The sequence below is a fragment of the Sturnira hondurensis genome, unplaced genomic scaffold (genome assembly GCF_014824575.4).
Source record: "Sturnira hondurensis isolate 20B ecotype Veracruz unplaced genomic scaffold, ASM1482457v3 Scaffold0020237, whole genome shotgun sequence".
Lineage (NCBI taxonomy): Eukaryota > Metazoa > Chordata > Mammalia > Chiroptera > Phyllostomidae > Sturnira > Sturnira hondurensis.
Genome location: NW_028092868.1, coordinates 3281885 through 3307148, shown reverse-complemented (window position 1 = coordinate 3307148; position 25264 = coordinate 3281885). Strand labels below are relative to the sequence as shown.

General features: G+C 58.5%; 1 protein-coding gene across 2 annotated transcripts; it reads right to left on the bottom strand.

The window, feature by feature from the left end:
• Window positions 1-124: 124 nt before the first annotated feature.
• ASIC4 (acid sensing ion channel subunit family member 4) lies at window positions 125-23302 on the bottom strand. 2 transcript variants are annotated; one of them, XM_037029096.1, is made up of 10 exons: window positions 21555-23302; window positions 6311-6455; window positions 6087-6214; window positions 5734-5896; window positions 5193-5249; window positions 2983-3136; window positions 1714-1805; window positions 1558-1637; window positions 1132-1236; window positions 125-945 (listed from the first exon to the last, which is right to left on the bottom strand). In XM_037029096.1, the coding sequence occupies exons 1-10, from the start codon at window positions 22134-22136 to the stop codon at window positions 832-834; spliced, it is 1620 nt and encodes a 539-aa protein (XP_036884991.1). In that variant the 5' UTR covers window positions 22137-23302; the 3' UTR covers window positions 125-831. The 2 variants fall into 2 exon arrangements, with proteins under 2 accessions (XP_036884991.1, XP_036884990.1); XM_037029095.1 differs by lacking the exon at window positions 5193-5249 and having other exon boundaries at window positions 21555-22187.
• Window positions 23303-25264: the final 1962 nt, after the last annotated feature.

The window sequence follows — 25264 nt, the reverse complement described above, 5'->3', positions numbered from 1 at the left end:
GAGGATGGAGGCTCTCTGTCCTGACTGGGCCTGGATTTCCTTTTTCTGGGGACCATGTCATGCATATGCCCAGCCCTGCCCCGGCCCCCAGCTTGGTCACACACACACACACACACACACAGGATTCCTTATGCCTCTTTATTCCTAGTTTCATCAGCACTTTATAAAGCCAGACTGGATACAGAGGCCTGAGAAGACTTTCCCCCTCCCAAGCTCAGCCAGGGTCTGAAAGGCCCTCCTGCTCCCTGTGGAGGGGACTCGGTGGGTAGGCATAGAGCAGGGGAACCCGAGCTGGGCCAGGCCTGCTGGGCCACCCACTCCCCCTGCCAGATGAGGAGCTGGGCCTGGAGAAGGGCAGGAAGTAGGAGAAGCCCAGTAGTCCTGACTCCTGGGAGCCCACCCTCTCCTGCTGACACTCTAGGGCTGGGACCCTGGCTGTCCCCGAATCACCCACCCCATGGCCCCACCTACTTTCTATATCTGTACCCCTACCCCCACCCTGTCCTCCCTAAATATATACAAATGTACACAGGGTTCCACCCCTTCTGGGGTTTCTCTCCCTCCCTCTCTCCCCTCCCTAGGGGCCCGTGACCTGCTCTCCAGCCTCCCTGGGCACCAGCCTCAGGAGGGGAGTAGGGACAAGAAGGACCCTTGTGCAAAGCAGCTGGTGCCACAGTTGGTGAGAATAGGGACTGAGTCTCTGTTCTCCTAGGAGCACCACCACCCTTTCCCCACCACAGCCTTGGGCTGCCCCTGGGCCTTCCATCCCGGGAGCAGGAAGATCCAAGGAGGAGTCCCAGACACCTGGGTCCTTTCAGACACAGCATCATCCTAGCAAGCGAAGTCTTCAAAGAGGCCTCCTGGGGGGCCATGCGGGTGGTGATGGTTGGGGAGCAGGTTGCTGGCTCCCCCACCTTCAGCCTGACCCCGGCCTGGACAGGAACTCTGCAAGGTGAAGCAGGAGACTTCAAACCATGCCCCCAAGGCCCATATAGCCATCCTTTCTGTGTCCCTGGGGCAGAGGCGCCAAGGCGGCCAGGGACCCCCTCTCATGGGGCTGGTCCAGAAATCATGGGAGTTCTCAGTCCTGGGAGAAGGAGCTGGCTGCTTGCCCTGCAAGCTCACCCTCACCTGCTCCTTCAGCTCCTGCAGTCCCAAGGTAGAGATGCCCCCCGTGGAGGTCCTCAGGGGGGTCTTGGGACGACGCCACACCCGCTTCAGTCGGTCCCAGGACACCTTGGGATTCAGGATCAGGGGATAGCTGTGGGCTTAGGGAACTTGGTAAAGGAGAGGGGCAGACTAACCAGGCTCACTGGACTTGCTGCCCAGCAAACCCCAACTAGGACCCCCAATCCTCTTCACCCATCCCTTTCTCCTGACTTCTCAGAACCCTCGGGCCTCCAAGTCAGCCAGGGGATTCTGGCAAAGGACCCAGAGCTGGACTTCCCAGCCAGAACGGCTCCACCAGGAAGCCCGCACTGCCCCTCTGCTTTTCTCAGAGGCCCTCCCCCTCCTCTTCTCGCTGTGTGGGTGGCCCCAGACAGGCCCCTTCCTTGCCTCATAGATATAGTCGAGGATTTCCAGCAGTGTGAGGATGCTGGCCCCAATGAATAGGCCCATCTGTCCCCCGAGGTCTCCTGGGGAGCACAAGAGCAGGGTCAGAAGGAGCAGGCCCAGCTGACCCACACCCATGAAATCTGGGCCAGGTCTCACCCAGCAGGGCTGACAAGCCATAGGCTGCTCGCTGCTCCATGGCCTCAGAGGTCAGGGCTTCAAAAAAGACATCTAGGACAAGGAAGTTCTCCCTGCGGAGAAAGGAAGCAGGATGTCCACGTGAGACCACCTTCCCAAGGGGGTGGCTGGCAGGCACATCCCAGGTCCAGAAGTGCCTACCCGAGACCCCTAGGGGAGTCACTAGGGAAGCTAGTGACTCCCCTCAGATTCCCAACGGCCACGAGGGGAGTTGGTCCCAGACGTGTGTTAGCATCACACTCTGAAGGTTAGCAAAAGGCCCAGGAGAGGGAAAAAAAAGCCTGGGCCTGCAGTTTCCCACCTGCCTTCTCTAAAGCAGCAAATAGTCTTCATGTTCCTTACCCCTGTACCTCTCTAGAACCTTCAATGGCTCCCTATGACCAGTAGTCCACTCCAAAGTCCTTCTTCCAGACTTCCAATACTGCCCATGTCTGTGCCTTCCTATCCAAGCTACCTTCTTATCTGCATCACCCCCCCCCCCTGCACCACCCTTCCTCCCCACTCAGGCCAGTCTCCACATGCTCCCACAGTTCTCTAACTGGGATGCCTCCCCGCTCTCCTCCATTCTCTTCCCCTCCCAGACCGGGGTCCTCAGAGGCCCAGCTCACACCTACCCTGCTTCCCCTACCCCATACATATTCATCTCCTGGGGCCCAAGGAGCAACACCACACAGCCATACATGGTTTCATCCACAAACTGTGCCATGGGTTTTGTGTCGTGACCACCTCTGTCCCGACAGGACCCAGCCCTGGGCCTGGTGCCCAGAGGATGCCCAGCATTTGTAGATTGGCTGCAAGGTACCAGACTCAGTGCTCGAAGTGGCCCCTCCTGCAGGCCACCCCACTCCTCTCCCAGCCCTCCCAGTTTCTCTCCCTCCCCACGGCATTCACTCAACATGCCTTCAACAGCCCCGGTTGCTGGGGGAGAAAGACACATAACAGAGGGCTCTATAACAATAGGTACGTACATTGACAGTGACAAGTACAGGATGCTTGGGAGCTCAAATGAAAGGCATTTGGACCAGGGGCTTCCATGGAGGTGGAGACAACAGATGTGACTTGGAGGATGGGTAGGGATTAGTTAGAAGAAAAGGGCTGTGAAAAGTGTTCCTGGCAGAAGATTTCTTATTAACAAAGCTGCCCCCTGCTCCCCGTCCCCACCATGCACCAGGCCTGTTGAGAGTGGCCTCCGCCACACACATGCACACACACTTACATGCACACACATACCGTATGTAGGTTTCATTGCGGTTGTACTTCCTGGCCAGGTAGCGGGCTGAGCCCCTGTTGGGGATCCTGACCATGGAGATTTCTTTCCCGTAGCGGGTCAGGTTGCAAGGAGTAGGACAGAAACACGGGCCCTCGGAGCCCCCACCCAGGGAGTCTGCAACACAGAGGCACCAGCTGCAGTGGGGGTGGGGGAGGGCTAGGTGGCCCAGAGGCCCACCAGCTGCAGAGGCTGTCCTGAGGCAGCCATGTCCGCACTGAGGGCCTTGACTGACCAGCCCTGGCACTGCCCAGAGGACACGGGATAGGGGTCCCATCCTGGACCAGCTTGAGACTATCCAAGAAAGCAGATGAAGACCAAGCTCCCAGGTACCCTTTCACAGGCTTGTCCCTCTGTCCCCCAGCTCCCTGGTGCAGGAGGTCCTCATGGCTCAGAGGGAGGGCACGGCCCATCCACCAGAGCAAACCAAACACATGAGGCCTCAGACACGCCAAGAGACCTAGAGGGGAGGCCGGGATGAATGGGTGGATAGGTGAGTGGTTGGATGGACGGATGGACAGACAGACAGACAAAAGAACAAGTGGATGGCCCTGGCTGGCGTAGCTCAGTGCGTTGAGCATGGGCCTGCAAATCAAAGGATCACAGTTCGATTCCCAGTCAGGGCACATGCCTGGGTTGTAGGCCAGTTCCCACTGGGGGACGCACTAGAGGCAACCATATATTGATATTTCTCTCCCTCTTTCCTTCCCTTCCCCTCTAAAGGTAAATAAATAAAATCTTTAAAAAAAAAAGAACAAGTGGATGGATAGAATTTGTATGCTCAGTATGCTGGGTTTTCTCTGTTTAGCCCCTCAGATCCACCCTCCATTCTCCTCTACCTTTCTCTGTGGCCAGGAAGCTGGGCTCTGCCAAATGTATCACCTAGACCCCCTTGTCTTCTGGCTTTGGGTTTGGTTTGGCCAATGGGAGGCCCCAGCAGGGTCGGAAGGCAAGGAGGGGAGAGATACCAGGCTATTTCTCTTCCCGGCTTCCTTACTTCCGGGCCGTAGTTCGCAGAGGCTCCATCCCTCCCCTGGTGCCCACAGCTCTGGTCCCTTGACCCTCTGGGACAGCCGCGGCTCTTCCCGGGCTCCAATGGGGCTCCCTCCCTGCTCCCATCCAGGCCTGGGGGAGTAAGGCCCCCCGGGTGGTGCTAGTTCTGAGGCGCCTCACCACCCCGTGGGGTCCACTGATCCCTGCTCACACATCTGTTCCTTCACTGGATGCTCTTCGATCGCCTCTTTGATGGGCACGGTTGGTGCACAGAACAGAAGGTCCCGATGTGGTTCTACAGTCTCAGCCACCCCCCCCCCCCCATGGCTCCATCATCTGGATTATTGCACTGCTCTTCTTACCAGTCACCCTGCTTCTGGTCTCACTCCCCACCCTAAGCCGTTGTTGGCTTCCCAGAGCCTCCTCTACTCTTCCCCTCCCCCAGGCTTCCGCTTCACCTCTGTGTCCTCTGCCCTCAGCACACGGATCTTGCAGCATGCTAGACACACACTCTCCCTGGCCACAAAGTCTTTAGCATGTGCTGTTCTTACTGTTTAGAACACGCCCCCTTTTCACCTAGGTGACTCTGTTACTTCTAGGAATCCTCCCTGCCATCCCAGGTCCCCACCCTGGGGGCCTTGTAGGATCCCTCTGTTTCCCCTACACAAGGACTAACACACTGTGTTGCCATGCCTATCCACAGCCATGCCCAGCAGTGAGCCCCACAAGAGCAGGACTCTTGTTCCCCCCTCACCTCCAGCACCAGCTGTAAGTGCCTGGAGAATGAATGAATGAATGAGTAAATGAATTGCAGGTCAGACAGGACCTATGGACAGATGGCAGCTGCCTTCCCCACACTGAGAGCCAGCAATGCATTTTTCCTCACACCAAGAAAGCAGTCATTTCACTTCCCCAGAAAAGCAAGCTCATTTGCTGACCCAAGACAGGAAGCCTGGATTCTCTGCAACCCCTCACCCTGCTGCCTCCACTTACCCAAATGTCCACACCCGAAAAGGTCTTCAGACCTCTGGAGATATGGGATAAGTCTCGACCCCCAGGAAGAACCCCCTCCCCGGGGGAAAGACTGGGAGGAGGAGAGCCAAGGCAGTTAGGAGGAGGGTGGACAGAGAGGTGAGGAGGAGGGTGATGGAGAGGCAGAAAGGGAGCAGGCAGCACGGACCCAGTGTGTGGTCGGCACACTCAATGTAGATATTTGGTGGGCAGATGGTCTCGTTGCCTAAAAGAAGAGAAGATTATTCCTGGAGTCTAGGGTTCCATCCCCAATCTCCACCACATTCCCAATGTGGACACACTCATGCACACACACACACACACACACACGTCCCAAAACATGTGTGTTTGCACACACATATGCAGGCATGACTGTATGCATGGCCGTGCATGTAAGCACAAAAGTGTACACCTGCAAACACATGTATATGCATGTGTTCACGCACATGCATGCAACCCCCACAAGCACACAGGTACAGAGTGCATGAGCATGCATATGCATAAATGTATATTATTGTGCATGTACATGCACTCCACACACGATAAAACATGCATAAAATCCCAGGCCCACATGTGCACTCACATGGATACAGATGTGCGTGCATGTTACATGCATGCACCTGCCCATGCACATGAGCAGTGCGCTGCTCCTGGAGGTTCTAGAGCCTGGGGGGGTGCCCGGAGGGTTGATGGGGAGGTGGGGTGCCCACCTGGCATGTGCACCATTCGGCAGTGGCAACGCTGAAGCACGGCCTCCTTCTCACAGCGCAGCCGGCAAGCAGACACACTGTAGGCTGAGTAGCCCTGAAGCTCAGGCTCCCTGAGCCCACTCTCCGCCCGGCAGTTGCCCCAGGGCTGAGGCAGGTAGGTCAGCTGCAGAGGTGGGCATGACGGGGTGGGGTCATGCCCAGGAGTCCCACCCAGCCCTCCAGTGCTCACAGCCCCAAGCAAAATCCATGGGCAGATGGGCCAGCTGTGAGCTTTGGGAAGACAGGTCTGGTCAGCATCCTCTCTAAACCCAAAGGCTCTGTGCCCAACCCAACGCCCAGCTGGAGGTGTTCACCCGCTGTTCCTGGCAGGACACGAAGGTCTGGAAGCCTGGGGACACGCCGAAGCCCAGCTGGTGGATGTAGGGCGGCTCCTCCTGGCTGTGGATCTGCACTCGGATGCCAGCCTCAAATGACGTCTCGTCTGCACAGTGGAGATGGGAGCTTTCAAAAGCCATTCCCGGCAGGTGGACCAGGCCAGAGCCCCCAGGTTGGCCCTGTCCCTTCCCCACCTACGTACTTGTCTCTCTCCAGATGGGCAGGTACTCCTCCTGCTGGATGTCCAGCATGATCTCCAGGCCACTGCCCATGCCCCCCGCCCGGCTGGGAAGGGAGCTTTGTGGGTCCGCGTTGAAAGTATAACACTTCCCATAGCGAGTATAGACCTGGCAGGGGAGAGGAGGGTGTGAGAGAGAAGAGAAGGGGAGATGGAAGGAGAGGCTAAGACAACTTATGCTTAGGGTTCCCTGTCTGCCCGCCCCCCGCCAGGGTCACCAGACCTGCCTGGGCAGCCCTGTCCCATATTCTGGCGATCCATCTACAGCCCAGCCTCTCACCTGAGCCCCATCTTTTCGGCTGATATCCTCCCTTAGATGAGTAAAGGCATCTCCAGCTTAGTAAATCAATAGCAGAACTCTGACATCTTCCCAAATCCTGGCCCCCTCACATACACCATTCTTCTCCTCCACATAAGGGCCTCTGCTAGCTACGAAATTGCTCAGGTCAGAACTGAACCCTCCTCTCCCTCACCGGCAGCTTGCTTGGGCCATTCTACTTCTGAAATCTACTTAGAATTTACCCACTTTCCTTCCACATTGCATCTCCCCTCGGCCATCCTCTCCCACCTGGCCACGGCACTCCTAACCAGTTTCCCTTCCTCCATCCTTGCCTCTGCCTCCAGGCCATTCACACAGCAGCCAGAGCTCCTTCCAACCAAGTCACCTCCCGGCTTAAAGTCCCTGCAACCAACAGCTTTCCATTTCCTGCAGAATAAAGCCAGACTCCTTTCCTAGCCTGAAAGTCACCATGGAAGGCGACCCTTGCCAATCTCTCCTGCCACTCTACCCCCAGATCTCTGACAAATTCAAATTCGTGGTTCGCCTTCCTTCCCCGGACCTTTGTTCAGGCAGGTCCCTCTCCCGGAATGCCTCCCCCTCCCGTTTTGGCACAGCTCGCTGTTCATCCCCCAAACCTCAGCTTAAGTGTCCCCGAGGCGTGCACACTCATATGCATACTCATATACCACACACGTTCCCAGTTTCACTCCCCACCCAGCAATCAGCGTGTTTGTTGGTTGGCTCTAAGTGCTTATCAAGGCCTGAGAGTAGCCCTGGCTGGTGTGGCTCAGTGGGTTGAGCATGGCCTGCAAACACAAAGGTCACAGGTTCAATTCCCAGTCAGGGCAAATGCCTGGGTTGCAGGCCAGATCCCTGGTTGGGAGCATGTGAGAAACAGTCAACTGATGTTTCCCTCCCTCTCTTTTCCTCCCTCCCCTCCCCTCTCTCTAAAAAATAAATACAGTCTTTTAAAAATAAAAAGACCTGAGACGACATTGTTTATCTGTTTGTCTCCTAGTTCAGTGTTTTTCTCCCCACCCTCCCCCCACCCCGCCAACAGCCTTTGTGCTGCACAGGACCAGTGACCCTATCTGGTGCCCCCAGCACCCCACCCGGCGCGCCCGGAACGCAAAGGACAAAATCAGCAGTTCCTGCAGCACGGAACCCGGCCTGAGTCTTCGACCCGGTGGAGAGCTCCCCGGCATGGACACGAGAGGGCGCTGGTGCCTCGGGGATGGATGCCAAGGCACCAGCGGGGCGCAGCTGAGGGGGGGATATGCCGCTGCAGCTGAGTGGGAGGAGGTTGAGGAAGAGGCCGGCGCAAGTGTCCCCTGCCTGGCTCACCCCACAGAGACAACCCCCCGTGTCAAAACCATCACAGGCAACACGGTCCCTGGGGGCCAGGGGTCAGCGCACTCAATCACTCTCTCTCTCGCTCCCCCTCCCCTTTCCTTGGGAACATATTTACGCTGGCAAAAACTGGGAGGAAAGGCGTGAGGCGTGTTAGGGAAAAGCTATCTTAAATGTCTAGCTTCAGAGGGACAGTGTAGAAGGCAGAGGGGCTGGGTTGAGGGCAGTGGGAGTGAGCAGTTCTAAGAACTGGGGGGGCTGGGGGCACCCTCGTTGTGGGGCAAGGTTAGGTCTCCCATCCTTACTAGGTTAATAACCCTGCGGATCCTCCCCTCTCACATAATTCTTCTAACACCCTGCCTCAGGTTCCTAAAACAAAACACACACCCCGCCGTTTACAAAACACAGCAACATCTACCGTAGCCCCATTTCATCCCCTCGGCAACCCTGGTATCAGGTGGGTCGAATTAACTGGATTACTACTCAAGGGCCACACAACTAGTCAGTGGGAGAGGCATAATTCATCGAGATGCAAGACTGTTCTAGGGAGGTGCCCCCTCCAAGTCCCAGCTCCTGGTCCAGCCCCATTCAGCCGTGATGTGACCCAACACCATCCCCTGTCTCCTATCCCTCCTTCCCGTCCACTCCACTCCTCTCCAGAGCTTCCTCACTCTTCCTTCTCCGTGTCTGCTACTCTCAATTCCTCACTTCCTCTCATGTCCCTCCCTTCCGGCTTTGGCATTCTCACCATCTTCTGGCTTCCTGTTCTTAAGTCTGTCACAGGTGGCCAACTCCCTGCCGTGGGTGGGGCAGTAATAGGTGTCACAGACAGTCCAGCGCTCTCTCTCTCTGGCCCACGCACTGCGCTAAATGCTTAACATAGTCGCTCCGACTGCATCCTCACAACCACCCTATGTCAGGCTGAGGAGAAACTGAGGCTTGGAGAGGTCCACCAATTGGCCAAGGTCTCCCAGATCTGTGCTTCGCAAACTTTCAGTGTGCCGATGTGCACACGGAGCATAGCGCAGATTCTGGGGATGTTAAATGCGTTGGGGGGGCAGGACTCAGAGTCTGCATTTCCAACCACCTGCAGGTTGCACTTTGAGTCTAAAGGCCCCAGATGGAGTGGGGAGAGTCCAACTAGACCCACTGCTCCCCCTGCAGAGAGGGGGACCCTGAAGGGGACTGGGTGCAAGATTTCTGTGTCCCCAGTGGTGCGGGAAAGGCAGAAGGGAACATGTAAGTATTTTCCTCAATTTTCAAAGCACCCACCCTCTTCCTATTCCAGGCCAAGATGTTGGAATCTGCTTTCGCTGATGCAGCCAGTTTTGAATGAAGGCTCCAGTTGAGAGCCTAAGCAAGGCACGAGCTGCGGGGGAGACCCAAGCAGTGAGCTGCTCACTCGTGTGCCCCAGCGTGCTGGATCACCGCAGCTGCCTGTCGGCAACTCCTGGTGTTTCCGCAGCTCGGCCTCATCTACGAGACAGCAGGCTGCCAGAGGCCAGGAGCCCCACGTTGCCATCTTGGCACCCCCAGAGCCTAGTGCAGTTCGCAGAAGGAGGCCTGAGGCAGAGGGAAGAAGTACAAACTGAGTACTGCCAAACACCCCCACTTTGTACCTGGTCCTGGGCTACAGGCCTCCGGTCTCTTTTCCCCTCTGAGCCTCTGAGATGATCCCGTGAGCTAAGTAAGCAGCATCGCTTCCATCTGATGGTGAGGGATCTTAGAGAGGAAAAGTGACTTGGCTGAGGACATCCATGCGGCAAGTAAAGGAGACTCAAACGGAAGGGAGCTCAGTGCCAAAACAGTGCTTCTAAGTCATCTGGCAGTGTTCTACAAATGAATGACTCAGGTTCCTCACCCTCGGTGGGTTTGGGGCAGCCTCCCTACCTGATGTCCCCAACAGGTACACACAGACACACACTGCACGGCACTGAGCCCAGTGCGGGCCAAGCCAGTGGGGATGGCTTTGGCTCTCAGGGCTTTGGAGGAGAGCAGTTATCTGGCACCCCGGCCTTGAGGCGGCTGTGACAAAGGGGGATGGGTCTGATGGGTACAGTTTGTGGGAAATGGACAGGCCAGACTGGCGGGGCCAGGCCACCTGCACAGCCCGGGTCAGGCCCAACTGCTGGGCAGAGCAGAACGTTGCTCTGGAGACGGTCCCCGGGCCAGGCAGGCAGTGGCAGGTGGAGCCGCTAGCTCCTAAGTGGCAGAATATTTGTGGCAGCACAGCCCACAGCTTCTTCCATGGAGACGGCACGACCGCTCAGCCACAGGGTCCCACTGGCTGGCCACTGCTCTCTCCCCATGGACTGGCCTGAAAGGAGGGTGTGTGCACAGAAGTTGAGAGTCTAAGGCTCAGCCATGCCAAGGGGCAGGTTCCAGGCCAGGATGTGCGCTGATGGGTTAAGGGGCTATTTCCAGACCACCCACCACCAGCCCTCAGCCCCAGACCCTGTCCACATCTCAGACCCGACCTTCTCCTTCAGCCTGGCCCTCCCTCTTCTGTGCCCTTCCTTGCTCTCTGCCTTAGTTTCCAAGTCCACCCTCCTGGTTTCAGGCTGAGTACATGGCCTCTCAGAGCCCTTCTGGACCTAGGCTGGACAGCTGCTTGATGAGAGTCTGTGCTTCATGAAGACCCTTGGACCTCTCCACCACCTTTCTTCCAGCCAGCCTCTGCCTGTCCCTCCCAGACCAGCCCCCCTTTAGTGTTAGCCTGGACCTGCTCTGGGTCAGCCTGTCTCCCAGCCTCTGTCCCCTGATCTCCATCTCTCTCAAGTCCCTCCTGCTGGCCTGTCTGTCCTCAGCATCCAATCAATTCTCTGTCTGGTCTCTGTTGTTCTGTCTCTTGCTTTTTGTCGGCCTGTCTATGCCCCTGGCCTTTGTCTTTCCCTCTCGTCCTGGCTCCCCACCTCACCTCAGGTTCCTGTGCTTGTCCACATTGCCATCTTGTTTGCTCTCCTCTCCGTCCCTTAGTCTAGCTGTCCAGTCTCTAGCTCTTGTCTTCCTCTGAGACGTTTCCAGGTCCTGACGCCGCTCCCCCTGACCAAGCTAGAAACCCTTCCCTGGTGCTCACCCCACCTTCACCCTGCCCTTCCTCCAGGTCTGCCCCAGATGACGATCAGGGGTTGAGAGACACCCAGACATAGGGCTTTTCTGCCCCTTGAGTCCTATCTACCCACAGCGCCCATTTCCTCCAGCTGGCTTGCCCGCATCCTCTCCCACCCCTCCCCACCTCTGCATCCTCCCTGTAGTCACAGAGCCCATGGGGTTAACAGGCAATTAGCGGTCCAGGGCTCAAAGCTGTGAGGGAGAGGGCCCAGGCTCCAGGAGATAAGGAGCCACCAGGCACAGCAGAGGCTGGGCTAATCCCAGAGCTAATCTGCAGCCTGGGCCTTATCTCCACTGTGCTTTGGGCACCCTGCCTCTGCCAAGGCCCTGGCATCCCCTCTTTCCATGGCAGCTTCATCTCCCCTCCCCCGGCCCTTCCAATTCCCTCAGCTCTCCTCTGCTGCGGTCCAGCCCCAAGCCTCTCACTTAGGCCCCGGGATCCTTGCTCCTTAGCCCTGCATCCCCCCGGGGTCCAGTGGAAGGGGGTGCATCCTCACACACCGGAGTTTGGAGCGCTCCAGGCCCAGTTTCACTCAGGGGTGGCAGAAGCACCCAGGTTTGAAGTCTCCTCCTTCTCTGTCCTGAGGAGGGGCAGAGGCAGAAAGATGGCACCAACTCAGAAAGCCTGGGGTGTCTGAGCTGGAGAAAACTGGAAGTCATTCAGTCCAAACCCTCACTGTACAAAGGCCAAGACAGAAGTGTGGAGCTGGCCAGGTGCATGCCCGAAGGTGCACCAGAAAGGGGGGCAAATTCAAAATGAGAGCCCAGTCCCCCCATCCAGTGGCCTGAGGATTCCCCACTAACCTCGGCCTCCCCCAGGAAGTCAGGAGACCCTGGTCGCAGCTCGGGCCCCACCACTGGTGACCTATGTAAACCTGGGTAGTAAAGTGATTGACTGACTTCTTGTGGCCTCAGTTTCCTCATCTATCAAGTGAAGACAGAATTCCTGCTTCATTAATTTCATAGGGTGGTTGTTTCAAAAGATACAAAATATATGAAAGCCATTTGCAAAGTGAAATCACAGATATGATGCCTCAATATCAGTAATAAGAATGCTGCAGAGACCAGGAAGGACCAAGTCGGGGTGGAGAGCACCATTGCATATGGCACTGGAGACAGGTCCACACAAGCTTATAACGTGGGGGAAGGGGCACATATATTTTGAAGCCTGACAAAACAGAGTTCAAATCCTGGCTTTGCCACCAACCTTGGGCAAACAACCTTGGATGCGTGATTTAACCTGTCTGAGCCTTGGGTTGCTCATCTGCAGAAAAGGAATGGGGATTCCTTCTCCTAACGTTGGTCATGAGAATTAGAGATCAGTTCAAGAAAAGTGGAAGCTTATTCGGGGAGCGGAGCTTCCTGGCAGGATGGTGCAGCCATTTTGATCTTGGATTCATACCAGGCCCATTCTCACAGGGCCTCACGCACCTTGCTAAAGGCTCTCTGGGCAATTTGGGGAGACAGCTTCGTAGAGGACAGAGCACAGAGCTCTACCAGAGTGGAATGCCCAGGCTCTGAGATAGGCCTCTCCCGCCAGATGGGAAGCAGCACTGGCGCCCAGGCCAGAAGCCCAGTTCACATCTGGGCCCTGCCCTCATTGTCTGAGGGATTTGGACCCCGTCACTCAACCTCTTGGATCCTCCATTTCTCATCTGTAAAATGGGAATAATAATAGGTACCCTTCAGAGGTCCCACCACGAGAGAGACGCAGCTAATATTTATTTAGTGCTTACTCTGTGCCAAGTGCAGTCCTAAGTGCTTTATTAACTCCTTAGTCCTCACAGAAACCCCAAACTGGAGGTCTCTTATCTTCTCCACTTTACAGACAAGAACTGAGGCCCAGAAAGGTAAGGGGCCTTCCAGGGCCACATGGCGTGGGGGAGCAGGTGGCCAGGCAGTCTGGTGCTGGTCTGTATTCACAGCCACTGTGAGATGACGTGTGCCTGGCATCGCACCGACAAACAGTAGGCGCTCAAGAAACAGTGCGTGTTCCGACAGCCCTGATGTGTCCAACACTGTCCCTTGAGCCTGTGCAGTGGTGTGTCAGGCGCAGTGCCTGGTGCCCGGGATGATTCAGAGAACAAAACAGTCCCAGCCCTGAAGGAGGTCGCTGTCTGCCCGCAGAGACATTTATTCACGCAAACAGTGTTTATTGAGCACTTAGACTCTGAGCCAGGCGCAAAGCAGTGGGCACCAAAACACAAGGCCCATGAGTACAGTCCGATCATTGCTGGTTGTGGTTGGTGCTGTGATGGGGGGCAGGTGCCAGTCCTCTGACAGTGGAACAGGGGTTGGATTGGGCTGGAGAGCAAGCCCAATCACCGGCTGTCAGGCGGCGGGAGAATATCCCTCTTCCAGCAGACCTCTCTTACCACATGGCCAACACAGGGCCCCACCCCTCACCCCTACAGCCACTCGAGTGCTTTTCAGGGTCACTTCCTCCCCAAGTAGAAGTGCCGTTAGGGCCTAGGAGGAAATGGGCGCAGGATTTGTTCAAATGCAAATGTGGGAGGGGTGGTGGAAGAAAAGTAGGGACCCAGTCTAGGCCCTAGGACTCCAGGCTGAGGCGGGGCTGGCAGCCGGGGGCGGCTTGGGGCCGCGCGGCAGAACGCTGTGATTCCAGGCGAGCACCGCACTTCCACCGGAAAGGAGAGCTCGGGCCTCCAAGATGCAGGTAAACAGCCAAACCTATTGCCAGGAAACGGCTGCCTAAGCCTCAAACTCTAGAAAGTCAATTTTCCAGGCGGGAATATTTTTAATTTGTAACGAAGTCCTTCCCTGACATTCCCGCCCCTCAGTGCAAAGTTAGGCGTTCAAGAGTTTTGCTTATACAGTGGAGCACAAACCCACGGCCCGGCGGGAGTTCAGGACCCAAGACTGAGAAGGCAGACGGCTGTGGTGGTGGAGGTGGTGGCGGCGGTGGGTGGGTGGGTGGGTGGGCGCCGCTCCAGATCCCATCCTCGGCCCCACATCTCCACCCCCGCGCGTCCAGGCCGGGCCCACCCGCACTCAGAAAGCCACACCCAGGGGGCTGCACCCAGCGCCCCGCGCTCCTTTCCGCCTTCCCCTCTCTCCCGCGGGGCAGGCATCCATCAAAGCACCCGAGCGCCCTCCCTCGCGTCTTCTCTGGGCTCCTCCGCCCTTCTCCCTGGGTTTGCCTCATTTGCATTCCCTCGGCTCCCTGCTCCTCCGCAAAGTGACCTCCGCACACAGCGGCGCCAGAGGCTTCCACCGCGGAGGGAGCCACCGCCGCCCGCCCGGCCCGGGAGGGGAGAGGGGGCGAGAGGCTGGACGGCGAGGCGGGGGCCGGGAGAGAGGCCTGCAGAGCTGGGTCCGCTTAGCGGGCCTGGGAGAGGTGGGAAAGGCCTGGTGCCTGGGGAGGGGGGCTCAGAGGGACTCGGGTGGGATTTGAACCCTCGACCCAGGTCCCCAGCGGGGTGGGAGTGTGACTTGGGGGCAGCGCCTGGCTGGCAAAGCTGTGCATCAGAAACGGAACCTATGCTTGGTACTTGGGGTTCCCCGACAACCCGTTTTCCTGCCTAAACAATCCCACTAGAGAAGGGCCAGGCATATGGGGCAGTCGCCAGGGGTCCCCAGCCCGCCCCACCCCCGAGGCGGTCCAGCCCCCGCCCGGCTTCCCTGGCCCGCCTAGCCGCCTCCCCTCCCCCGTTTGGTATTTACACCTTTCACACATTTGTAAGCTATTATCCTGTCCACGCTTAGTCACCGCTGAGCCAAGCGCCACGGATTTAGCTCCTTTAATCTTTCCTCCTAAATCAATCCTCCATTTCCCCTTAATCATCCCGTGGCTCCTCTCTGAACTCTCGCTGCCGCCTGGGCTGCTGCAGCCCTTGCCTGTCTCTCTGGAACGGCTCCCCCTCCACCCCAAACCGGGTGTCCCAAGGGCATGGTGGACTTTCAGAGGTGGGGGGTAGATTTCCAGCTGCCATCCTCTGGCCTCGGAGCCAGGGTAAGACGTGTAGACGCCCTCTGTCCCTTCTGGAAAACACATGGCACTCGGAACCCTCCTGCCTCCACCCTCTGGGCTCTGGGCGTCTGTCCTCCTCCTGCCTCACACTCCCATTCATCTGGGGTGGTTCCAAGACTCTAAGCCTGCACCATGATTTGCAAATATATATATCCCAAGAAACCACCCTCGGGCCTTTGGTCCACGGTTCTGGCTGTCCCCACTCCAGCTGCTTTAAGGAGGGGCATTGCTGGGAGAGCCTGATAGGGCAGGGAAACACTGGTAAGGCGCCAGCCTGGGGCTGCCCTCTCCTCCCCTCCTCCAGGGTGACTGACTCCCCATCTCCACCTGACCACCTTAGTCTGCAGCCGGCGTTCACTCTCTTCTCTCCACCCCGGGGGTCTCAACCTGAGCAACCCTGAGGCTCTTGTGCTTCCCAGGCTGCTCCCGCCTCCCTGCCCCCCACTCCTGATCCTTCCTGCCCTCCTGCCTGGGTGGAGCAGAGGCAACCCGGCCGCCAGCCACGAGAGGGAGCAGATTCCTCCGGGAAGCAGAAGGGCCGGGGTGGGAGTCCAGAAAGGGGCACCGGTAGGGGAGATAGAGGGAGGGAGGACGGACGGTAGGGGACGTGGGGGCCATTTCTTCAAATGCTAATCAGCATCTTCCGGCAGTGCCGTGAGAAGCTGAGCTGATAATGAGCCCAGCTCGGGGCTGATTCCTGATTAATGAAGAGGCCACTGGGCTGCTAAGTGGGGCTGGGTGGGGGCACGTCCCTCATGGCTCTCCCGCTGCCCTTGCAGACCAGCCCTCTGTAACCATAACAGCCCCTGCCCTTAGGTGCTCAGCCAACCCCACTAAAATCCCCCTCTGCCTACTCCACTGGCCAATGAGTATCGGCTCGTCTGAGAGCGCCCCCTTCAGGGGCAGCAGCCAGTGGCAGGGTGGCAGGTGAGGGCTAGTAACGCTGGATTTCTGTAAACTGAGTTGTAGGTAGTCCTCAGAGTCTTATTTTTTTAATCGGGAAAATTTTTTATTAAAGTAATCAAGGCTCAGGGCTTCTCTGGACTAACTTGGAAGGCCTCCCTAACCCCCACCAACACTGGGTGTCCCTCACCATAGGGCAAGTTAGCTGGGGCAGCTCCATTCAAGGAAAAGAGATGTTTAGGTCTCATCAGGGCCTAGCCTTCCCTGCGTGTGCGCCCTCCCAGGCTTGACCCGCCTGGCTTCTGGAAGCAGGACCAACCCTGAACTAGATGTTGAATGAAACGTTCTCAAGTTTCATGCCTCAGGAAAAAATGGGACCAGAGGTGACAGAGAGCTGGACAGGGGATGGGGATCAGAGGTGAGCTCCTTTGGTAGTAAGGGCCCTGCACTAACCTCAGTGCATCCTCCGTCCCTTCCGGAGTCAAGAAGGCAAAGGCCTTCTGGCCTCTGGAGACAGTGGCAAAGGCACGGAGTTGGGATGGGTAGGGGAGCCCCTCCCATGACCAGAGACAGGGCAGAGGCTGCCAGTATGGGCCTGACCACACCGGGGAAGGGAACAGGCTCAGTGGGAAGCTTGGACAGAAGGCAGGGGTTTGCTAAAGGGCCTGCATAGCGGGTCAGGGGAGTCAGAGAGTGATAGAGAGCTTGCACCTTGCTCCCCTTGCCTCGGCGCTGTCCTGGTGGCAGCTGGGGTGGGGCTGGGAGAGGAGGGAGGAGGACGGGGAGGGGACTGCCCAGCTGGAAGAGGCCTTGTCTAATTGTGCCTGATTAGTAGAGAGGAAGAGAACGGGGCGAGTGATTAATAGTCTCGGCAGTCACCAGCATGTGCAGAGAGAGGGTTGGAAGGGGGAGGGAAGTCAGAGCCCGGAGGGGATGGAGACAGTGAAGTGCCCACAGGTCCTTGGTCACCTGCCCCTCCACAGAGAAGGACAGGGTTATACCCCTGTCTCGTCAAGGCTTCATTCTCCACTTTCCCTGTGCCTTGATTTTCCAGACAATAGAATGGAGAAGACCAAGGTCATGTCCTGCATCTAGGAAGAAAGATGTACTGCTCCTGTGGTGTTTCCAAATACCTCGATGTGCCCAGACACAGGCCCTATCCTCAGCTCAACCTGGGACCTCAGCCCAGAGATTCGATGCCAGGATTCCAATCACAGCGCACAGCTGTCGCCTTATATTCTTTGATACCAGTTGGAGTTCCTAGCCCCGCCCAGTCTGGCAGCCGGAACCTCGTTCCTAGGACCAGAGCTGCACTGTCCAATACAGCAGCCGCTAGCCACATGCGGCTATTTGAAGGGAACATTCATTTTCTCTGTCACACTAATCACGTTTCAGACGCTCAATAGCCCGGGTGGCTAGTGACTACCATGTGGGGCAGCGCATATACAGGACATTTCTGTCATCACAGAATGTCCCGTGGGATAGCAGTAATCTCAAGTGTGTGCACACATTCCTGTACCTACCCACATGTGCACGAATATTTGGGAGGGCTGCTTAGCAGGGGAATGCTACGAGAGGGGAGGGAGAGAGTAGGGGCTTGAGGGTCTGGAAAGGGGGCAGGCGAGGTGATGGAGAGTAGCCCAGGTGCCAGTGGATGGGTGAGAAAATGGCAGGTGGTGCTGGGCAGGTGAAAGAGAGCTAGGAGTTGGGGCAGTGGCGTTTTGACAGCTGACACTTTGTGCGTGCCAGGTACTGTGCTCAGCTCTCTCTTTTTTAATCCCCACAACCACCCACATTTTTTATGTTCTAATATTCGATTTAATGGCTACAAAAACTGATGCTTATGGAAGCTTTTGACTCCTCCAAGGGCGCACAGCTTAAAGGGTAGAGCCAAGGTTCGAATCCACATGGTCTGGCTCCAGAACTCACACACTTGACTGCCATACCGTACAGTCCCCAGCTGAGAGGAGATGCTGGATTTTAGAGTCATCCTTGCATTTTACAGCTAAAGAAATGATGCCTGGGAAGAAAGAGTGATTTCTGCCTTCTAGTAAGCGGGCAGGCTGAGAGCAATCTGCAGTGGGGAAAGACTAGGTGGGCCTTGGAGCATTGGAGCAAGGTAGCAGATGGCGGAAGGAATCCGGAGGAAAGGGCGAACATGAAGGTGGCGGTGAAATTAGGAGGTGGAGGTGGGCGTGGGTTGGCATGAGAGTGATGAAGCAGGGGACAAGGAAAGAGGAGAAGAGCTGGGGCGGGGGGGTGGCTAGGTGAAGGGGGCCATGGGTGAAGAGGCAAGAGCATGCTCACCCAGGAGCCATCTCTTCTCTCTCCCCGTCCTCTTGCTTCTCTCTCTCCAAACCCCGCCCGGCCCAGCCTGGCTCATTCCTTAAACCCTCCCGGTTTTCTTCAGCCCAGAGTGGTCTCCTCTCTGAACTCAGGCTCTTACTATCGATGTACCTGGTTTGGCCATTAATCCTGGCACCTCGTGGCCCTGCTTGGCTTGCATGGCTGTGTGACTCTTGCATGGTTGGTTAAGCTTGGGAGTGGCTCTGTCCCCGTTCTACCAGAAGACTATAGGCTGCTTGAGGACAGGGACTGGGGACGAGGGCTTCCCTCCTTTGTTCTCCCCCACAGCACCTGGCAGGGAGCCTGGTAGGTGTTCGGGACGCCATGTTGATGGATTGAGTGAGTGAGTGATTGGGAGTCAGTGAGGGGATATTAGGGAATGTGGGGGGGGGCGGGGGGGGNTGGTTGGTTAAGCTTGGGAGTGGCTCTGTCCCCGTTCTACCAGAAGACTATAGGCTGCTTGAGGACAGGGACTGGGGACGAGGGCTTCCCTTCTTTGTTCTCCCCCACAGCACCTGGCAGGGAGCCTGGTAGGTGTTCGGGACGCCATGTTGATGGATTGAGTGAGTGAGTGATTGGGAGTCAGTGAGGGGATATTAGGGAATGTGGGGGGGGGCGGGGGGCGGGGGGGGGAGAGCAACCGCAGTAGTAACAGAAGCAAGAGCAGCAGCTTAGGGGACTGGGGAGAGGGTGAATTACCCGGAATAAAAATAGGCTGGAAAATGTGACATTTATTAACTTGGATTCCGGAGGAAAGGTCACGGCAGAGTGGGGAGTGGAAAGGAGGAAACAAGGAAAGCAACAGAAAACACACAGCAGCCCCTTACCCAAAGCCTGTGCCTGCCACTGAGCACATCACCGCTCGCGCCCCTGGCAGGTTCTCCACCCACCGGTCGCTGTACTCATCTCCCCACCACAGATCCCTGTCACGGCTCCATGTTCTCACCACAGTGCAAAATGGACCTCGTGTCCTCATCAGAGACCCCCTGTCTTCGTCTCCACACCCCTTTTCCCATCATGCTGCAACAATATGCCCCATCTCCCCCATTGCCATAGATCACGGGCCCCCGTGCCACCCCATAAACCCAGACCCTGGGGACATGCAGCAGGCTCAGCCCTAGAATGCCAAGTCCAGCGGAGAGTTATACTCAGCAGCTAGGGTGGGGTGCAGGCAGAAAGGCATGGGGTCTAGGCTGGGTGGGGGGCAGGGGGCGCAGGACCCAAAGGGAAATTCCTGCCCCTCAGCGGTTGCTTGTCCCCTCTGCCTCCTCACTGTCCTGTCGCAGCCCCAGAGCTGAGACCCAGGACTGGTAGTGTCCTCCACCCTCCAGCCCCGGGGCCTGTGCGAGACCCGCCTCTATCCCTACTCGGGGTCCCCTGGGTTCAGAGAGACTCGCCAGCCTCCATCAAGGGATTCCTTCTCCCCACATCCCCTGGCACCCGCTCCTTTCCTGATGGGAAAGCAGGAAACTCCTCCTGCCCACCTCACCTTGCCTTCTCGTCCCTCCATCTCTTCCTCTCCTTCTCTCCCACTGAGGTTCCATCCCTCCCCTTCCTTTCCACCCCCAGCCAGGGCCTGGGACACAAACTCCCACTCAGGAACACAAAGCCCCCATTGATTTCTGCCCCAACAACACCTGCCAAGACTGGGCTCTGTCCCCCCAACTCGGGGTGAGGATGTTGTATAGAGGAGCCCCATGGGTCTGAAAGTCCACATTCACACCCCACATCCCACTTCTTTCAGGGGACTCCCAGCCTGGCTTTGGGAGAGGTGACTTCTGCCTAAAAGAGGGGGGTTGTAGCTGGGCAGTAGGTCAGTGCCCCTGACTCTTCTCCCAGCACAATCCTCTCCCGCTGTCCCTTCCTCCACCTCTACCCAACTCCATCCCTGTGACAGAGGACCCGGAGGATGCGGGCTTGTTGGGAGCATGTTTCCTGGTGATACTGAGGCAGTGAGTGGGTGAGAACCCGGGTTGGGGGTGGCGGGGCCGTGAGGAAGGAAAGAGATGGGTTACTCCCATCTCTTGGGCTGGCCCTGGAGGCTGGGCTGGAGTGGGCACCATGTTGACAACATGTTTGTACCTATGCATCTGGGCAGTGGTAACGTGTGCAAACACACATGTACACGGCACTGGGAGTAACCTGGACTGGGGATAGTCACCTCAAGCACCAGGAATAATAGATACCCTGTGACTGGGTGAACGGAGCACTGACAGACAGTGTACAAGACACACCCCCACACTCACACACTCTGTGAGAGATGGTGGCAACAGCCCCCACCTGGGGAGCAGGGGTTGAGATAGATGGGGGAGGTGGCCCCGAGAGGGCACAGCACCCACAGCATGACCCTGTCCTTGACGGCTAAGGAGCAGGTGGGATGTGAGCACAGAGTTAAGTAGCTCTCTAGATGTGTGGGTGTGTACCTGAGTGTAGTGGCAGGGACACTGAGTGTGTGTAACACGGGGTGTGCCGCTGTGGCCTGAAGCCATAGAGGGGTGTGAGTGTGCGCGCTGAGCAGCAGCAAGGGCCAGCCCTGTACCGAGGAGTGAATAGAGTGAATGAGTGATTCTCGGTGTCAGAGCCAGAGCCGGGCAAGGGAGCAGCAGGAATCAGGGAACGGAGGGGGGGACCGGAGAGTGGGAGAAGCCAGAGGGGCGGCATGAAAGAGGGATGTGTGAGGGAGTCTGTGAAAGGGGTGTGTGTGAGAGCCACAGAGACAGAGGGGACACTGGCACCCAGTGTCCACGAAGATCATCCCTACCCAGCCTGCCGGCCGGGCCAGCTCCCCAGGAGGCAGTCTGAGTCCTTCCCGTGCTGGAGCCCCCCTCCAATGCCCTCGCCCCCTCACCCCCACTAGGTAACAGAGGAATCCAGAAGTCACAGAAGAAACGCGGGGTCAGCTGGTCCAGCCTTGGCGTGGCACATCCCTTCCCTGCCTGCTGAGCAGCCGTGGGGCCCCTGGGCCCGCTCCAGGACCCCGGCCCCAGCCCCGGGCACTGCAGCGGCAGCAGAGCCGAGAGGAGGAACAGCAGCAATGCCAGGGTAAGCCCCTGAGTGTCCCCTGCTCCGTGGCTGTGGAGCCCGAGGGAGACACCAAGCTTGGGGGAGACTCGAGGCCAGCCGCTGGTGGCGGAAGGAAGGGAAACCCGGTTGAGGATGCCCCCGCGCACCACCCTCCACCAGCCTCTGGCCACCCCAGGCCAGGCGGGCCAGCTGGCAGGACTCACCACAGAGAAGTTGCTGGCGGAGCAGTGATGCCCACTGAAGTTGCAGCTCTTGAGCATGTCGGCAAGCTGGTGGCCAGTGCGGTTGAGGATGTCTACCATGTCAGGCTCCGGGTAGCGCAAGCCAGCGGCACGGTGCCCGTCCCGGTCTTTGGGGGGCAGCCCTGTCAGATTGGCCAGGTGGAAGATGTCAGCGTCGCTAAGTGCCGAATGCCGGAAGCGGTTGATGTTGCAGAGGGTGACAGCTGGGAAGCCCGCCACGGGGGCTGGGGCAGCGGGGTCCACTGCCACCAGGTGAGGCCAGGTCAGGTAGCCCCGGGCCAGGCCTGCCGCCTGGTACAGGAAGGCAGCCAGCGAGGTGAGTAGAGCCAGTGCCCACAGGGTTCTACGAAGTCCGTGGGGGCCTGGGCCACAGGCCCGGCCCAGCCCGTGCAGAGTGCTTGTGCTGGCAAAGGTGGCCAGGTCCCGGGGCGCCGCTGCCCCCCGTGCAGCCCCCAGGAGGCTCTGCTCATCCCCTGCCTCCTTCTCCTTGGGTTTCGCATCCTCCTCTGCAAATTTGATTTTGCACACAATCTCGATCGGCATCTGTCCCCGGCTGCTGGGACTGGCCAGAGCCTCCTTGCCCCTGTCCCTCCCTGGCCAGCAGCCCCCGTGCCCTGCGGAGTGTCGGTGGTGGCAGCGGCTGCTCTTCTCAACTCAGGGCAAGCTGGAGGAGGATGGGGACAGGGTGGGGGCCTGAGGTGGGGGAGTCACTCCCACTCCGAGCAGCTCCGCAGCCCTGGTGCTGCCTCTGCCGCCGCTGCCTCTGCCGCCGCTTGTCTCTCTCCTCGATCGTCTCCTTGTGGCTTCCCTTATCAGCACCAGCACAGCTGTCAGCCCCTGCGTGTGTCCCTGCGAGCAAGCGAGTGAGCCGCTCCGCCACGCCGCGCAGCCCCAGCCGCTCCGCTCAGCATGTGCTCCGGAGCCCACCCCGTGCTTAATAATTCAGGACATGTCAACAGCGTTTCACCGGCGGCACGGGCGGCAGGAGCCAGGCCAGGGGAGGGGGCAGCCCCCAGCCTAGGGCAGGGATCCCTGGCCCCTGCCTGAGACCTAGTCGATCTGCTCCCCAAACTCTGGCTAGACCTTAGCCACTCATGGGGTGCTCTGATGGCCCCGCTCCCAGGCCACCCAGGGAAGAGGGCTGCACCTAGAGTCCTCAGCTCATCCTGCCACTTTTCTAGACCACACCTCAGGAGGAGTCACAGCCAACTCCATCTCCCACCTCCTGGCCTCCCTGACTCCTGATGCCAGCCCCCAGCCACCACCAGACCCCACTGCCCCACTCACGGCGGCTTCCAGAAGCTCTTTGGGAGAGCCACTTGTTTGAATGGGGGGCAGAGGAGGGCAGGACAGACAGACAAGGGAACAACAGGGAGGCCACCAAGATTCTTGGCTTCCTTAGAGCTTTACTCCCGACTTTTACACGTCCCATACCCTGCCCCTTCTGGGCCACCGGCTGCCCCAACCCCCAGACTCAGTCACTTGAATATCTGGGACAGAGGGTACCTGGGCTGAATTGCACATCTATGGCCACTTTGCCTCCTCAAATGTTTCCCAAATTTGTAGCCACAGCCAGGCTGGGGGTGGGGTTGGCGAGGATGCTGTTGAGTGAACAAGCCAGGGAGCAGGGAGGCCCAATGGGGTATGGAAGGGATCAGAAAGGTGCAGGGCTTGCACAGCAGGGGGTGCAGCCCTAGAGAGGCAGGCCCAGGCGGTGTCCCCCCGCAGGGTGGGGCAGGGGAGCCGTGCGTGGCTGCTGTCCTTCGGGGGGAAAAGGCAGGCGTGTGGGCCTGCTGTCACAGGCAGGGCGCCCCATTGGCAGGACAGGAGGGGCCTGGGTGCCCCCGGGCGGGTGTGTGGGGGTGGTCACAGCGAGCAGCTTGTGGCCTGGGGGGCTCTATGAAAAACGTGAGCCCCCATGGGGGAGCAAGCACTTGTCCCCTAGAGGAAATGGGGGGCTGATTAATCGGGGCGCTAATGAGCAGCAGGGAGAGGAAGCTCAGAAGGGCGGGGGGAGGCGGCTCCATCGATCTGAGCCGCGGAACCAGCAGCTGAAAAAAAAGTGAGAAGGGAATCGATCTGAGGGGAACTGCAGCTGCTGGGGATTAGAGCCCGAGGTCCACCCACTGCCCGGTGGCCACCCTCCCCTGTGTCAGGCAGCAGGCCTGCCCTTCAGGTCGCAGCCCCTGCTTAGCCCTGGAGGGGCCTGGGGGCAGGGGGCGGGGGCAGGGGCGGGGCCGGCGGGCAGGGAGCCACTCTGCCCACCCTTGGCTGCAAGACCAGGGCAGCCCCTCAGTCACCACAGGTCATCCCAGCACGGGTGTCACACGCACACACACCCCTGGCCATGTGCAACCCCCTGCTGGGTTGTCCCTAACCTCATCAAAGTAGCTTCCTCTGGGCTCACACGGCTGGGCTTCCCCACAAGCCAGCTCCCCCAAGATGGGAAGATAAGACCCCTGGGGCCAGGGGCTGCATCCGGTGGGGTCCCTAACGGGTAGGTGGGGCTGGCCCTGGAAGGAGCTGCTGCGTGGGCACTCTGCCCCGGCTCCCGCAGCCCCTCCCGGGCTTGCCCCTCCCTGCTGCACTCTCCGTCTAGACCCTTCCAGCGCTTCCTCTCCCACCGCCTTGTCCTCCCGAGCCTCTCCCCCTTTCTCCTGGTATTGATTTTTCTTTACTGAGTTTTTTAAAAAGGTGATTTAATTGCTTTTTTAAGGTTATTTCAGTCTGGGGCTCAGCCAGAAAAGTGGGGAGCTGCCCCCCAAGCTTTCCTCAGTGCTCCTGGCAGCCCTGGACCCCATGCACATCCCTAACTTGCCTCACCACCCGTCGAGATCACGGGGTCATGCTCCCCCCCACCCCCACTGGCCTCTGCCACGAGCCCAAAGCACACCCTCTCTCCCTCTGAGAGCCTGGCGGGGAGCCTTTGACCTCTAGAGGGAATGAAGTTGGGAGCTAACCTGGTGTGGGGGTGGTAGGGCGGGGAGCTTCAGGCCTCAGGAAATGGAACAGCACATGCCCCCCACTGTTGCCCCACAGGCAGCTGTCTCCAATTGTCCCCAGGTCCCCGGCATCTAGTCCCCCAGACGCCCAGGAATCCCGGTTGTGCTCAGTGGGAGCACCCCCCAGTCTTCCAGCCCATCCTTTGGTCAACCCCCCACTCCAGTGTCTCCTGTTTTCTCCCTGGCCCCCTACACCCTCTTTCTCTTTGGCCCCCGTCCTTTCTCCCCTCCCTCTCCCCGCTTCTCTGCCTGCCTCCTTCTCTGCCCGGCTGCAGTTGGGTGATAATCTCCCTCATTTAGCCTCCTGGCTGCTTCCCCGGCTCATTGCCCAGCTGGTCCCTGGGGCCCGGCCCAGCTTCTTCCCCACCCCCACTCCCAGCCCAGCGCCCAAGCTCTCCCATCCCCTCCCTGCATCCCCCACCCACTCCCAGGGGACCAGCTGCACCCTGCAGTGAGCACCAGGGCCAATGGTTCAGTCCAGAACCTGCACTGGGTGTGATAGAAATGGAAAGGGCTGTCGGGAACTCTAGTTGGGAGTGTGGGTGCCCGGTGCAGGGGGCCACGGGGTGGGGGGAGGGTGTGACTTCAGGGTCAGGCTGTGAAGCCTCAGCCAGGTGCCCTCTGTCCTCCAGTTGCCCCCATTCCCTGGATTTGTTCCCAGCCCAATCC

Coding starts and splice junctions, on each gene's coding strand:
- ASIC4 (XM_037029096.1), bottom strand. CDS start 22,136: ATGCCGATCGAGATTGTGTGCAAAATCAAATTTGCAGAGGAGGATGCG. Junction 3,137..5,192: donor GTGTGCCGACCACACACTGG/GTCCGTGCTGCC, acceptor TCTGTGTTGCAG/ACTCCCTGGGTGGGGGCTCC. Junction 1,638..1,713: donor TGGCTTGTCAGCCCTGCTGG/GTGAGACCTGGC, acceptor TGTGCTCCCCAG/GAGACCTCGGGGGACAGATG.